At 38.2% G+C, this 12,123-nt stretch overlaps 1 protein-coding gene across 2 annotated transcripts in view; it reads left to right on the forward strand.

Moving 5' to 3' along the window:
* Nucleotide 1: 1 nt before the first annotated feature.
* Nucleotides 2-12,123, forward strand: part of GOLPH3L (golgi phosphoprotein 3 like) — a 38,367-nt gene continuing 26,245 nt past the window's right edge. Inside the window, exons 1-3 of one of the 2 annotated variants that reach the window (XM_058715881.1) lie at nucleotides 2-242; nucleotides 692-828; nucleotides 2,253-2,447. In XM_058715881.1, the coding sequence (XP_058571864.1) occupies nucleotides 2,265-2,447 (183 nt within the window). In that variant the 5' untranslated portion in view covers nucleotides 2-242; nucleotides 692-828; nucleotides 2,253-2,264. The remainder of the gene's footprint in view (nucleotides 243-691; nucleotides 829-2,252; nucleotides 2,448-12,123) is intronic. The other variant, XM_058715880.1, reaches the window with a different exon arrangement.

Here is a 12,123-nt window from a genome sequence, read left to right on the forward strand (position 1 = left end):
TGGCGGTTTCTGATTGGTCCAATGAAGAAACACCAAGGTAGGTTGCCTAGCGATCCTGAGGAAGCTGATGTGTTATTCCTTCTCTGCATCGAAGGATCAGGAAGTTTGTGCCCTCTGCGTGGCTGAGAAGTTTTTCTACCTACTAGGACGGGGGGGGGGGGGGAAGAGGGGGAACAGGTGTCCCCCTAAAACAGAGCGCAAGCTGCAACCTGCGTCGGGCCGTAACCCAGGAGTAACGTCAGGTAAGCAACGGAGGATATACATTTCCTAACGTCCAAAAACAGCCTCCAGATTTTTTATTTTCTGGGGAGAGGGAGGTTCTTATTTAGTTAGTTTTTGGCCATTTTTTTTTTCAAATAGTGTTTTTAACTTGTAAATGTCGAGGGGGTGTTAGTTCCTCAAAATTCCCCTTAATTTTTTTTTTTTTTCTCTGAAGACCTAAAGTTTTTTTGGATTGGGTTAGGAAATAAACCCTATTCACAGTGCCAAATAAGGCTAATGCCTGTAAGCATTTATTTTATGTTTTATTTTTTCCTCCTCCACTCTTCTTCCCGCCTCCCACCAAGAATTATATTTGAAATATAGCCTTGTATAAACAATCTCTTGTAAGTCACTTCACTTGTATTTCTCTTAAAAATGTTCACATGCATTTCTGAGTATTCATTTTAATCAGTATATATTTATTGAGCAGTTACAACGTTAAAGACATTGTGCTAGTTGCTATGGAGACTATAAAAACCCAAGAAGACAATATCCCTGCCCTCAAGAAGTTTACAGTTGAGAGACAGCCATACCAAAAGAAAGACTATAATAAATACTTTAAAGGATGTAAGTATAAATAAAGTTCTGTGAAAGTACAGCTGAGAGAGAGACCAATTCTGGCCATGGGACATACATGGGTAATGGAGAAGGAGATTCACTTAAGGCTTTACCTGGGTCCTCAATAGACCTTTGAAGAATGGGTAGGTAATAGAGAGGAAGGGAAAAAGGAGAGAACACCAACATGTACAAAGGAGGAGAAGTAGCAGCATGGGACAAGTTTGAGAAATGGTTTGTTAACAGTACATAATTGAGAGTAATGTAATGGGAAATATTGCTAGAAGGTAGGATGGGATCCAGTCACAGAGGCTCTTGAATGCATTCTTTTGGTCTTAAAAAAGATATTCTTATGATCTCACGGTCTGTGAGTTCAAGCCCCTTGTTGGGCTCTGTGCTGACAGCTCAGAGCCTGGAGCCTGTTTCAGATTCTGTGTCTCCCTCTCTCTCTGCCCCTCCCCGTTAACGCTCTGTCTCTCTCTGTCTCAAAAACAAATAAACGTTAAAAAAAAAATTAAAAAAATAAATAAAAATAAATGATTTCTGATGAAAAATATTTATTGTATATCATCTTAAAAATGGATGTTTAGATTTATTTAAAATAAAGTACGCTAATTTTAAACTTTATCACAGATGATTTATTGCACTTTCTCTTGAGTGTAGATTTTTAAAACATCTGTGGTATATGGTATAAAAGGGCACGTGCTTTGTTTTTTTGTTTTTTTTGTAATTGACAAAGAATTTGTTAATCTTTTAATATTCTCTTGCTGGTACTTTTTGTTGGCAGCTGTTTGTGTATTTGCAAGATGGCTAGCTAGGGATAGAGATGAAAGTTTTCTGGCTATATAGAATTACTACAAGTGATCTTCTAAGTATTAGTCTGTAGCAGTGATTTCCAAAGGGAGTTCATGAAGTGAGTTATTAAGTTATGAGAAGACAATATGAGAATATATGTTTATATTTAGTTTTTCTTATTTTTTAATTTTCTCTTTTGTGTATTATAATGTGCCATTGAATGCTTATACAAATTACATATAAATTATTATATGCCTTTTGGACCTGGATGCTCCACAGTGTTTATGCTGTCCTATAATATTTAACTTGGGGAGGATCCATTTTGTGAAAGGAATTACCATGATGGATATATACTCCTGGGTTATAGACTATGCACGTAAAATTGGCAGACTTAAAAGATAATCATTTCTAACAGTCGTTAAAATCACTGATTTTATTTTTCTGTCAGTGCCTTCTGTGTACTTTGGGAAAGATATGTTAACCTAGTTTTTCTGGTCATTATTCCTTTATTTAAGTTTGTATATATTTCATATTTCTATACATTTGTAGTATGTTAATATGTATGTTTTTGTTTACATAAGCATGCATACAGATATTTTTTTGTCACCGCCCCTCCCCCCCCCCCCCCCCCCCCCCTTCAGAAACAGGTGAGAATGACCACTTTAACTCACCGGGCCCGTCGCACTGAAGTAGGCAAGAACTCTGAAAAGAAGGTGGAAAGTGAGGAAGACACTAATCAAGACAAGAGTCCAGACAATGAGGACTCTGGTGACTCTAAGGATATTCGCCTCACCCTTATGGAAGAAGTATTGCTCCTGGGACTAAAAGATAAAGAGGTAATGCAGTTGGGTGTGGTAGCCCGTCTCAAAGACTCCTGAATGTCAGAATGTTTTTAGGAAGTAACCTGACAGAATATTTTCATGAATGCTCACTTGGCCTTGGAATTGTGCTCTAGCTATCTGAGGGATGGGGGAGTTTGGGGAGGATGAAATCCAGAAGTATAATTACTTGAAATGTAATTTAATTACAAAATTACTCCAAAATTCTGGAAGAGACAAGAGAGAATATAACACAGTGTAAAATTTTGGTACTTGTAGTTCCCCAGCGAGATTGAAGGTGAAATAACTTCCTATTACACTAAGCAGGCCCACACAATGAAGTTGTCTTGAGTTGTGGAGAGGAAAATCTTTTAAACGACAAGGAACATGTATGATTAGCTGTTTTACAAAAATAAACAGTGGGTAGGTTTCTTACAATACAGTAGAAATAATTTTTTAATTCTATTTTCTGGATCTTTAGAAGTTAAATATCAATAACTGATAAGGAATATTTTAATTTAGAAAATGTTTTTAAATTAATTGCAGTTTTCCCTTATTAATAGAACATTTTGTAATAGAATTACTCTTGAGATAACAAGTCTTGTGGTACATATTTGTGGTATATATGTGTTGGCTTTCCTACTAGTACTATACATCATCTTTCATTTATAATTTAACTTTTTTTTTTAATGTTTATTTTTGAGAGAAAGAAAGAGAGCATGTGAGCGAGGAAGGGGCAGAGGGAGAGGGAGACACAGAATCTGAAGGAGGTTCCAGGCTTTGGAGCCCAGTGCAGGGCTTGAACTCGTGAACTGTGAGATCATGACCTGAGCTGAAGTCGGGTGCTTAACCGACTGAGCCACCCACGTGCCTCTGTAATTTAACTTTTTATTGTGTTTCACTTTCTTCTTCAATGAAGAGGTTATGAAGAAATATAAATGTAATATTTTAAACAGTCTACTTCCTTTCCAAGAAAGTCTTTAGTAAATACAATAATAATAAAGGCACATTTATTATTGGCCTCTGTTTGGAAACTTAGCAAGTTAAAGTGTTACTTTACATTAAAAAATACTAAAGTTGGGGGCACCTGGGTGGCTCAGTCGGTTAAGCATCTGACTTCGGCTCAGGTCATGATCTCACAATCCATGAGTTCGAGCCCCGCATCAGGCTCCGTGCTGACAGTTCAGAGCCTGGAGCCTGCTCCGGATTCTGTGTCTCCCTCTCTCTCTGCCCTCCCCAGCTCATGTTCTGTCTCTCTCTGTCTCAAAAATAAATAAAAACATTAAAAAAGGATTTTTTTTTTAAATACTAAAGTTGGGCGTGCCTGGGTGGCTCAGTTGGTTAAGGGTCTGCCTTTGGCTCAGGTTATGATCTCACAGTTCATGAGTTCAAGCCCCACATCAGGTTCTCTATTGTCAGCGCAGAGCCTGCTTCAGATCCTCTGTCTTCCTCTCTCTCTGCCCCTGCCCCGCTCACTCTCTCTCTCTCTCAAAAATAAATAAGCTTAAAAAAATACGAAATTTTGCTCTGATAATTGTCCTTAGCTAGTAATGAATTGGCTACATACATCTAATAACACGTGTTCTTTTCCGCACCGATTCCTCAATTTAGGATTACCTTTGTTTCTTTTTTCTTTTTTTTAAAGTTTTTATTTATTTTGAGAGAAAGTGTGTGAGTGGGGGAGGAAAAGAGAGAGGAAGAGAGAGAGAATACCAAGCAGGCTGTGCAGTGTGGGGCTCAAATCCACAAACCATAAGATCATGACATGAGCCAAAGTCAGACCCTTAACTATCCGAGCCACCCAGTTGCCCCCATTTTATTTTCTTTACCACTTTTCCTTTCACTATTTTTTGTCATGTCAGATTACCAACTTGAACACAATTTATAAGACTTGTTATAGCTTGTGTATTGGTAAAACTAATATTAAAGACATCATATATGTACTTGACCAAGACATGAAAAAATCAGAAAATCTTGCCCACAAGTATATTTTCCTGTTTGCTGAGAAAGTTTATGAAGCTCTAGTTTTATAAAAATCAAACAAATGAAAACACAAAATTGACTCTCCAAGAGAACATGAGAGTAGGTCTGAAGATTAGGTGGTATAAATATTGTTTTGAGATGTTTACACAGTGCCTAGGAAACCTTCACTGACTGTAGAAGAGCATTTTAGAACTAAACATCTATTTGGTTATTTTACTTTTGAATAAGAATGATTAATTTCCTGCTGACCTTAGATAGTAGAATTTTTGTTTCTGTTTTGTAGAGAATCTAACTTTGGACTTCTCTTTGTGTGTTTTTAAATGTATAATAGTTAATATAAATTTAAGGAAATAGAGTAAAAAATAAAGGAACTCTGGCAAGATACCATTCAAAGATGAGCATGTAACAATTAACCTTTTGAATTGTTCTCATTTTATTTTGAAAATAGTTGACAAAATATGTTTTTACCTTTCAGTTGGCTTAGGAAGAACAAGAAATGACAAATCCTTAGGTGTAAATAAATAGGAGAGGTCAAACCTTCTGATTTATTAAAGTAGTAGTGTTGTTCCAAAATTCCAGTTATATAACTATCTCTAAAATTATTAGTTGATTTCCAGCACTAATTATTTTCTTCTCAACTCCTAAACTACTCATAGATTTATTTAATCATTATTTAGCATGATTGGGGGTACCTATTATGTGCTTAGCATTGTACAAATACTAAGGTAAATATAAAATAGTATAATATATGGTCCCTGGCTTCAAGAAACTTGAATTCCAGCAGGGGAGACAAGACATTGATACCTTGTAAAACTAAAGTAACACAAAGGCACCTGGGTGGCACAGTCAGTAGAGCATAGGATTCTGGAGCTTGGGGTTGTGAGTTCAAGCCACACGTTGGGTGTGGAGGTTACTAAAAAATAAAAATAAAATAAAAGCTAAGTAACCCAAAGGTCCATCCACTGCAGAATAGATAAAAATGAATTGTCCATTTATTTAAATGAACATAAATATCTTTTCTATACAGAATTAAAATGAACATTGTTATAAAACATGTATGATTCTCATGTAATGTTCAGTACTGGAAGCCAGACACAAAAGACATACTGTGTGATTTCATGTATATAAAATTTTTAAAAAACTAAACTATAGTGTTTAGGTTTGTGTATTTAGGTGATTAAAACTGTAAAGAAAAGCACAAAAGGGATTACCATAGTTGTGAGCATAGTGCCTACCTTTCTTTAGGAAGTGTGGGAAGTGGGGGGGTAGGTATTAGTGGTTAGAAAAGAACACGAGCTTTCTGGGTACTAACAGTTTCCTGTTTCTGTACTTGCGGAAAGTTTCATGGATTTTTCACTTAGAGATAAGTCATTGAGCTTTTTTCACTTTTGTTTCATGCACTCTTCTGTGTGTGTCTTATATTTCACAATTCAAAAGATTTTTAGAGAAGTAAACAACAGTAAAAATCCCAAGTTTTCCATGTTAGAATGGTAAAAAAGCCAAGAGAGTTGGAAGGAAGAGAGATCATCATGGGGGAAGAATAGGAGGTAGTAAAACAAGCTGGACCTTTAAGAAAGGTAGGACTAATGTAACTGGAGTGAAGGAAACATATTCTGGATAAGGGAACCTGCAAGTATGAGCTTGATAAGTTTGGGAGATAAGTAACCACTATGACTGAAGTAGGTGGCATTCTTGGAGAACAAGGAGAGTCAAAATTGGCAAATTAGATTCAGACTATAGAGTGTGGCAGATTTTTGAATGCCAGGTAGAGACTTTTAGACTCTTTATTTATTTATTTTTATTTTAATTCCAGTGTCGTTACATACAGTTTTATATTTAGGAGTATAATATAGTGATTCAACAATTCTGTGCATTACTCAGTGCTCATCACGATAAGTGTACTGTTTATCCCTTTGACCTAATTTCACCCATCTCCCCAGCTACCTCGCCTCTGGTAACCATCAGTTCGTTCTCTATAGTTATAGATTCTTTCCTTTAAGTAATGCGATCAGCCGAATGAAAAGAGCAAAGCCCATTTCATTTTTGTGTACAAATTAATGACTTAGTGATATTTTTACTCTATGTTCTTTGTGAGTATATGTTTTGATATGTATATAATTTCTTGTTTTTGCATGGCTTTAGGTTTGTGGCCATGCAAACCTAGGTTTGTTGTAAAAAAACAAAAAACAAAACAAAAAAAAAAACACCTTCTAAGTGTTAAACTTTGTATTCCAAAGTCCCAAAGTTAAATTTTGCTGAAGATTTCCATAGGATTCTTTGTTTATAACCCAATACTCTGCAGGGACAATAGTCCCTACTTTTGAGATCATTTATAGTCTAGTGGGATGAGAGTGGCTGGAGAGGCTGGAAGGCGGATAGGGAAAGTCAGCAGACCATTGCAGTGCATGTGATATATGTGTGACTGTGTTGTGGGGACTGAGGGAACAAAGAGGAAAGAAACCCAACCGAAGTGGGTGGTAGAGAGTGCTAGTGGGATAGGGGAGGAAAGAGATACTGGGAAAGACTTCTGGGAGGTGATAACTCTTAACCTGAATTCTGAAGATGAGCAAGAGTTAGTTTGTGAAGAGAAACAAGTTCTAGGGGGAAACAAATCAGCTGAATGCTTGTGATAGTTTCAGTGATTTGCAACTGGAATCACAACAGATATTTAAAAACATCTCATCTCCTTTAAATGAACTCAGTTGTTTTGAAAGTCAACTACCAAAACTTAGCTGGGCATTCAGTTCTGTATTTTATTGTTTAACCTTTCTAAAATTGTGAAATACAGCGTATCTAGAAAAATATATAAAACACATATCGTGGGGTCATCCTCTTGTACCCTTCCCTGATCACATGCTACTGCACTTCCTGCTACTCTGAACATGTATATATATCCTTAAACAATGTATTTTAGTTTTGCATGTTTTTTTTTTAAATTTTTTTTTCAACGTTTTTTATTTATTTTTGGGACAGAGAGAGACAGAGCATGAACGGGGGAGGGGCAGAGAGAGAGGGAGACACAGAATCGGAAACAGGCTCCAGGCTCCGAGCCATCAGCCCAGAGCCTGACGCGGGGCTCGAACTCACGGACCGCGAGATCGTGACCTGGCTGAAGTCGGACGCTTAACCGACTGCGCCACCCAGGCGCCCCAGTTTTGCGTGTTTTTAAACTGTATGTTATTCGATTACGCTGTTACGTATCTACCGATTATACTGTTATGTATTCTTTTGCTCAATATGATGTTTGAGATTCATCCCATGTTGTTGCGTATCATTTAATTTAATTCAGTTCATTGGAATATAGTATTTCAGTTATATCAGTATACCACTATTCATTCATTCTCGTGGTTAACAGACATTCAGGAGTCCATTATAGACAGTGCTGATAAGAATATTCTTGTATTTATCAGTTATGTTCTTTCAAACAATGCCACTATTCATATATATAGAAAAATTATAAATCAGGGGTATCTGGGTGGCTCAGTCAGTTAAGCTTATGACTCTTGATTTTGGCTCAGGTCATGACCTCACTCACGGTTCGTGAAATCAAGCCCAGTGTGAGGCTCTGCGCTGACAGATTTTTAAATTAAAAAAAAAAAAAAAGATTCTCTCTCTCTTTTCCTCTGCTCCCTCCCCCACTCTCACTCTTTCTCTCTCTCTAAAGAAAAAAAAGGAAAGGAAAAGTTGCTGGGTCCTAAAATATTTTATTAAAATCAAAAGTTTAAAAGTCTCATTTAGGTCACTGCCTGGTCTTTTAGTTTCCTGATTGCACAAAATGAACAATAAATCCCTTGTCAGTAGTTTTTGCCATTGTAAATAGAGCAAGTATATCAGAAAGACTTGTTTGTCAGGTTTTGTGGTTTTTTATTAACATAGGCTGTTAGAAAAAAAAAAAAAAAGAACCGTTTTGTTTTTTTTATTATATCCATTCATATAAGCCCCCAAATTTACTATTGGTACAAAAAGAAGAAAAATGGAAGACCAAAGTCCTATTTTAACAGTAGGAAATATAGTTTAAGCTATTTAATTGAGAGGCCTGCCTCTCCATATACCCCCAACCCCGAACTGCACACTGTTCTCTTTCAAAATATCTGGCATGGATATTAAGATAAAAACCACCTACTTATATTTGGACCTTTGGCTGTAGCCACTGAACCTATACATTTGATGTGAGCCAGTCCATGTCTTTGTGTCCTTTTTTTGTGTGTTTATACAACTTAAGAGTCTTCAAAACAATTTGCACTTTCTCATGCTTGATCCTGCAAGGCAAACATCATCTTATCTTTATGAAAGCAAAGTCAGATGGTTAATTGGCCAAGAAGTGATGGAATTTATGTTCAAACTGACTCCAAGGGGCGCCTGGGTGGCTCAGTCGGTTGAGCGTCCGGCTTCGGCTCAGGTCACGATCTCGCGGTCCGTGAGTTCGAGCCCCGCGCCGGGCTCTGTGCTGATGGCTCAGAACCTGGAGCCTGTTTCGGATTCTTTGTCTCCCTCTCTCTCTGCCCCTCCCCTGTTCATGCTCTGTCTCTGTCTCAAAAATAAACGTTAAAAAAAAAAACAAACTGACTCCAAGTACAGTTTAAGAAGGGGCATGCTTGCAAAACACGTATCACATATTTTTCTGTATTTCTTGACGAACAAAGAAAATTGTTCAGGATTGTTAATGCTTAGTGGAAAACCAAATATTTCATCTCCTAAAATAGTTTTATATGGAGTTTATACCTCCTATAGAGATAAAAGATTATTATGTTCTGCAGTAATTTTTGGCACAAGTTATTTTTCTCAAGCTCTATCCGTGGTTTTCTTATTCCAATATGTAATACCCTAGCAAAGCCCACTGTGTTTTGTTTTGTTTTAGCAAAGCGCACTCTTGAAGACTTTGGGATCCCATAAAAATATTAAGTTGACATCAATAATGGCAGAATAAGAGAAAGTACCATTTAGCAATTCTCAATGATACAATTTTATCTTAGTTTCATCCTACTACCTCACATTTTAAGGAGGAAATATGAAAGTCCTACACATTTTTTCTCTTTTGTTTCTTCTGTCAAACAAGATACCCTGGTCATAAGAAACAATAAGTCCAGGGGTGTCTGGGTGACTCAGTCGGGTAAGCATCTGACTCTTGATTTCCACTTGGGTCATGATCTCACGGTTGGTGGGTTCGAGTCCCGCATCGGGCTATGTGCTGAGAGCCGGAGCATGCTCCGGATTCTTTCTCCCTCTCTCTCTGCCCCTCCCCTGTTCATGCTCTCTCTCTCTCCCCAAATAAATAAACTTAAAAAAAAAAAAAAGTAAACATGTAAGAAACAATAAGTCCAATAAGAAGTTTCAATAATCCAATTTACAAAATGAAAAATGTTTAGAGGCAGTAAATGAGGGGTGCCTGAGTGGCTCAGTCAGTTAAGCATCTGACTCTTGATTTCGGCTCAGGTCATGATCTTAGAGTTCATGAATTCGAGCCCCACATCAGGGATTCTTGGGATTCTCTCTCCCTCTCTGCCCTTCCGCTCCTCCCGCACTTTCTCACTCTCAAAATAAATAAGCTTTAAAAGAGGCAATAAATGATATTTATTATAACCATATCTTCAGAAAGTCTAGTGTGTAAATAAATAGGCATTATATTTTTCTTCTCAGTTCACAATGACAGCCATAGATTAGATCCCATGTCATACATTTTTCTTATGGAAGGAAGAGGAGACTATTATACTAAAAAGATACAAATGAGTAGGTAGGGTTCTTTTTCTTTAATTTTATTTTTTTAGGTTTATTTCTTTTTGAGAGTGCACGCACGCGTGCACGAGCAGGGGAGGAGCAGAGAGAGAAGAGAAAGAGGATCCCCAAGCAAGCTCCACGCTATCAGTGTGGAGCCTGACTCGGGGCTTGGACTCCCGAACAGTGAGATCATAATCTGAATTGAAATCAAGAGTCAGGGGGCGCCTGGGTGGCTCAGTCGGTTAAGCGTCCGACTTCGGCTCAGGTCACGATCTCGCGGTCCGCGAGTTCGAGCCCCGCGTCGGGCTCTGGGCTGATGGCTCAGAGCCTGGAGCCTGCTTCCGATTCTGTGTCTCCCTCTCTCTCTGCCCCTCCCCCATTCATGCTCTGTCTCTCTCTGTCTCAAAAATAAATAAAAAACATTAAAAAAAAAAATCAGCAAATTTTATAAAAAAAAAAAAAAAAAGTCAGGACACTTGCGGGGGGTGGGGGGAGAAGAAAGAAAAAAAAAAGAGTCAGGACATCTTAACCAACTGTGCCGGCCAGGCACCCCTTTCTTTAACTTTAAAGCTAAGACCAAATGAATACACAAGCTTCTTTTAGATTTTTGTGCAGGAGTATGTTGTATTAAGTTTGCTAGGGCTGCCATAACAAAATACCACAGACTGGGTGGCTTAAACAACAGAATTTTTCCCCCATAGTTCTGGATGCTTGAAGTCCAAGATTTGGTTTCTCCTGAGGCCTCTTTACTTGGCTTACAGATGGCCGTCTTCTCACTATGTCCTTATATGGTTGTTCTTCTGTACATGCATCCCTAGTGTCTCTGTGTCCAAATTTCTTCTTCTTATAAAGACCAGTCAGATTGGAGTAGGGCCTCCTTAAAAGCTTTATTTACTTAATCACCTCTTTCAAGGCACTATCTCCAAATACAGTCACATTCTGAGGTACTGGGGATTAGGGTTTCAACATATGGATTCTGGGGAGACACAATTAACCCCATAACAATGATTTAGAAGAGTTGAGAGGAAGTGGGAAGGTTTTAGAGATAATTTTGTAATATTTACTTATATCCACCTGGAGTGCAGTTCAACCTCAGGAAGTGTCATTAAAACTGTATAATGATGTGATGTTTCCTTCAGTTCAAGTCAGGCACCATTTATTGAGCACCTGCTCTGTCCAAGCTACTGAATAAAGTAAGGAAACAGAAATAATTAAGATATGTTTATCTTTCATCAAGAAGCATTTGAATCTGAAATGGGAGAAAAGATATGTATACAATAACTGTACTACTAGATACAGTATGTAAGTGCTGTAAGAAAGATACAAAAAGTGCTATAAGAACATGGAAGAGGGGGGCGCCTGGGTGGCGCAGTCGGTTAAGCGTCCGACTTCAGCCAGGTCACGATCTCGCGGTCCGTGAGTTCGAGCCCCGCGTCAGGCTCTGGGCTGATGGCTCGGAGCCTGGAGCCTGTTTCCGATTCTGTGTCTCCCTCTTTCTCTGCCCCTGCCCCGTTCATGCTTTGTCTCTCTCTGTCCCAAAAATAAATAAAAAATGTTGAAAAAAAAAAAATTTAAGAACATGGAAGAGAAAGACAAAAATCGTGGAAGAGGTGGAAATTCCTTGGAGGTTACTCGTTACTTTCTGTGTTTGCTCTCTCCTATTCACAGTTGTCCAGAAGGTTTAAGGTGGGAATGGCAAATAGAAAAAACTACTGAGGGGGCCTGGGTGGCTCAGTCAGTAGAGCTTCTGACTCTCGATCCCAGAGTTGTGAGTTCAAGCCCCACATTGGGAATGGAGCGTACTTAATAGACAGAGAGAGACTGAATAAAGTGTCTTCAGGTTTTCATGTGTTCATTGGTGGATTGTGCTCACCCTTCTTTATGGTATTATTGACTTCTTTTAAAAATCGGTCTAAGAGGGGGTGCCTGGGGGGCTCAGTTGAGCGTCCAACTTCAGACTTCAGCTGGGGTCATGATCTCACCGTTTGTGGGTTCA

The sequence above is a fragment of the Neofelis nebulosa genome, chromosome 2 (assembly GCF_028018385.1).
Source record: "Neofelis nebulosa isolate mNeoNeb1 chromosome 2, mNeoNeb1.pri, whole genome shotgun sequence".
Taxonomy (NCBI): Eukaryota; Metazoa; Chordata; class Mammalia; order Carnivora; family Felidae; genus Neofelis; species Neofelis nebulosa.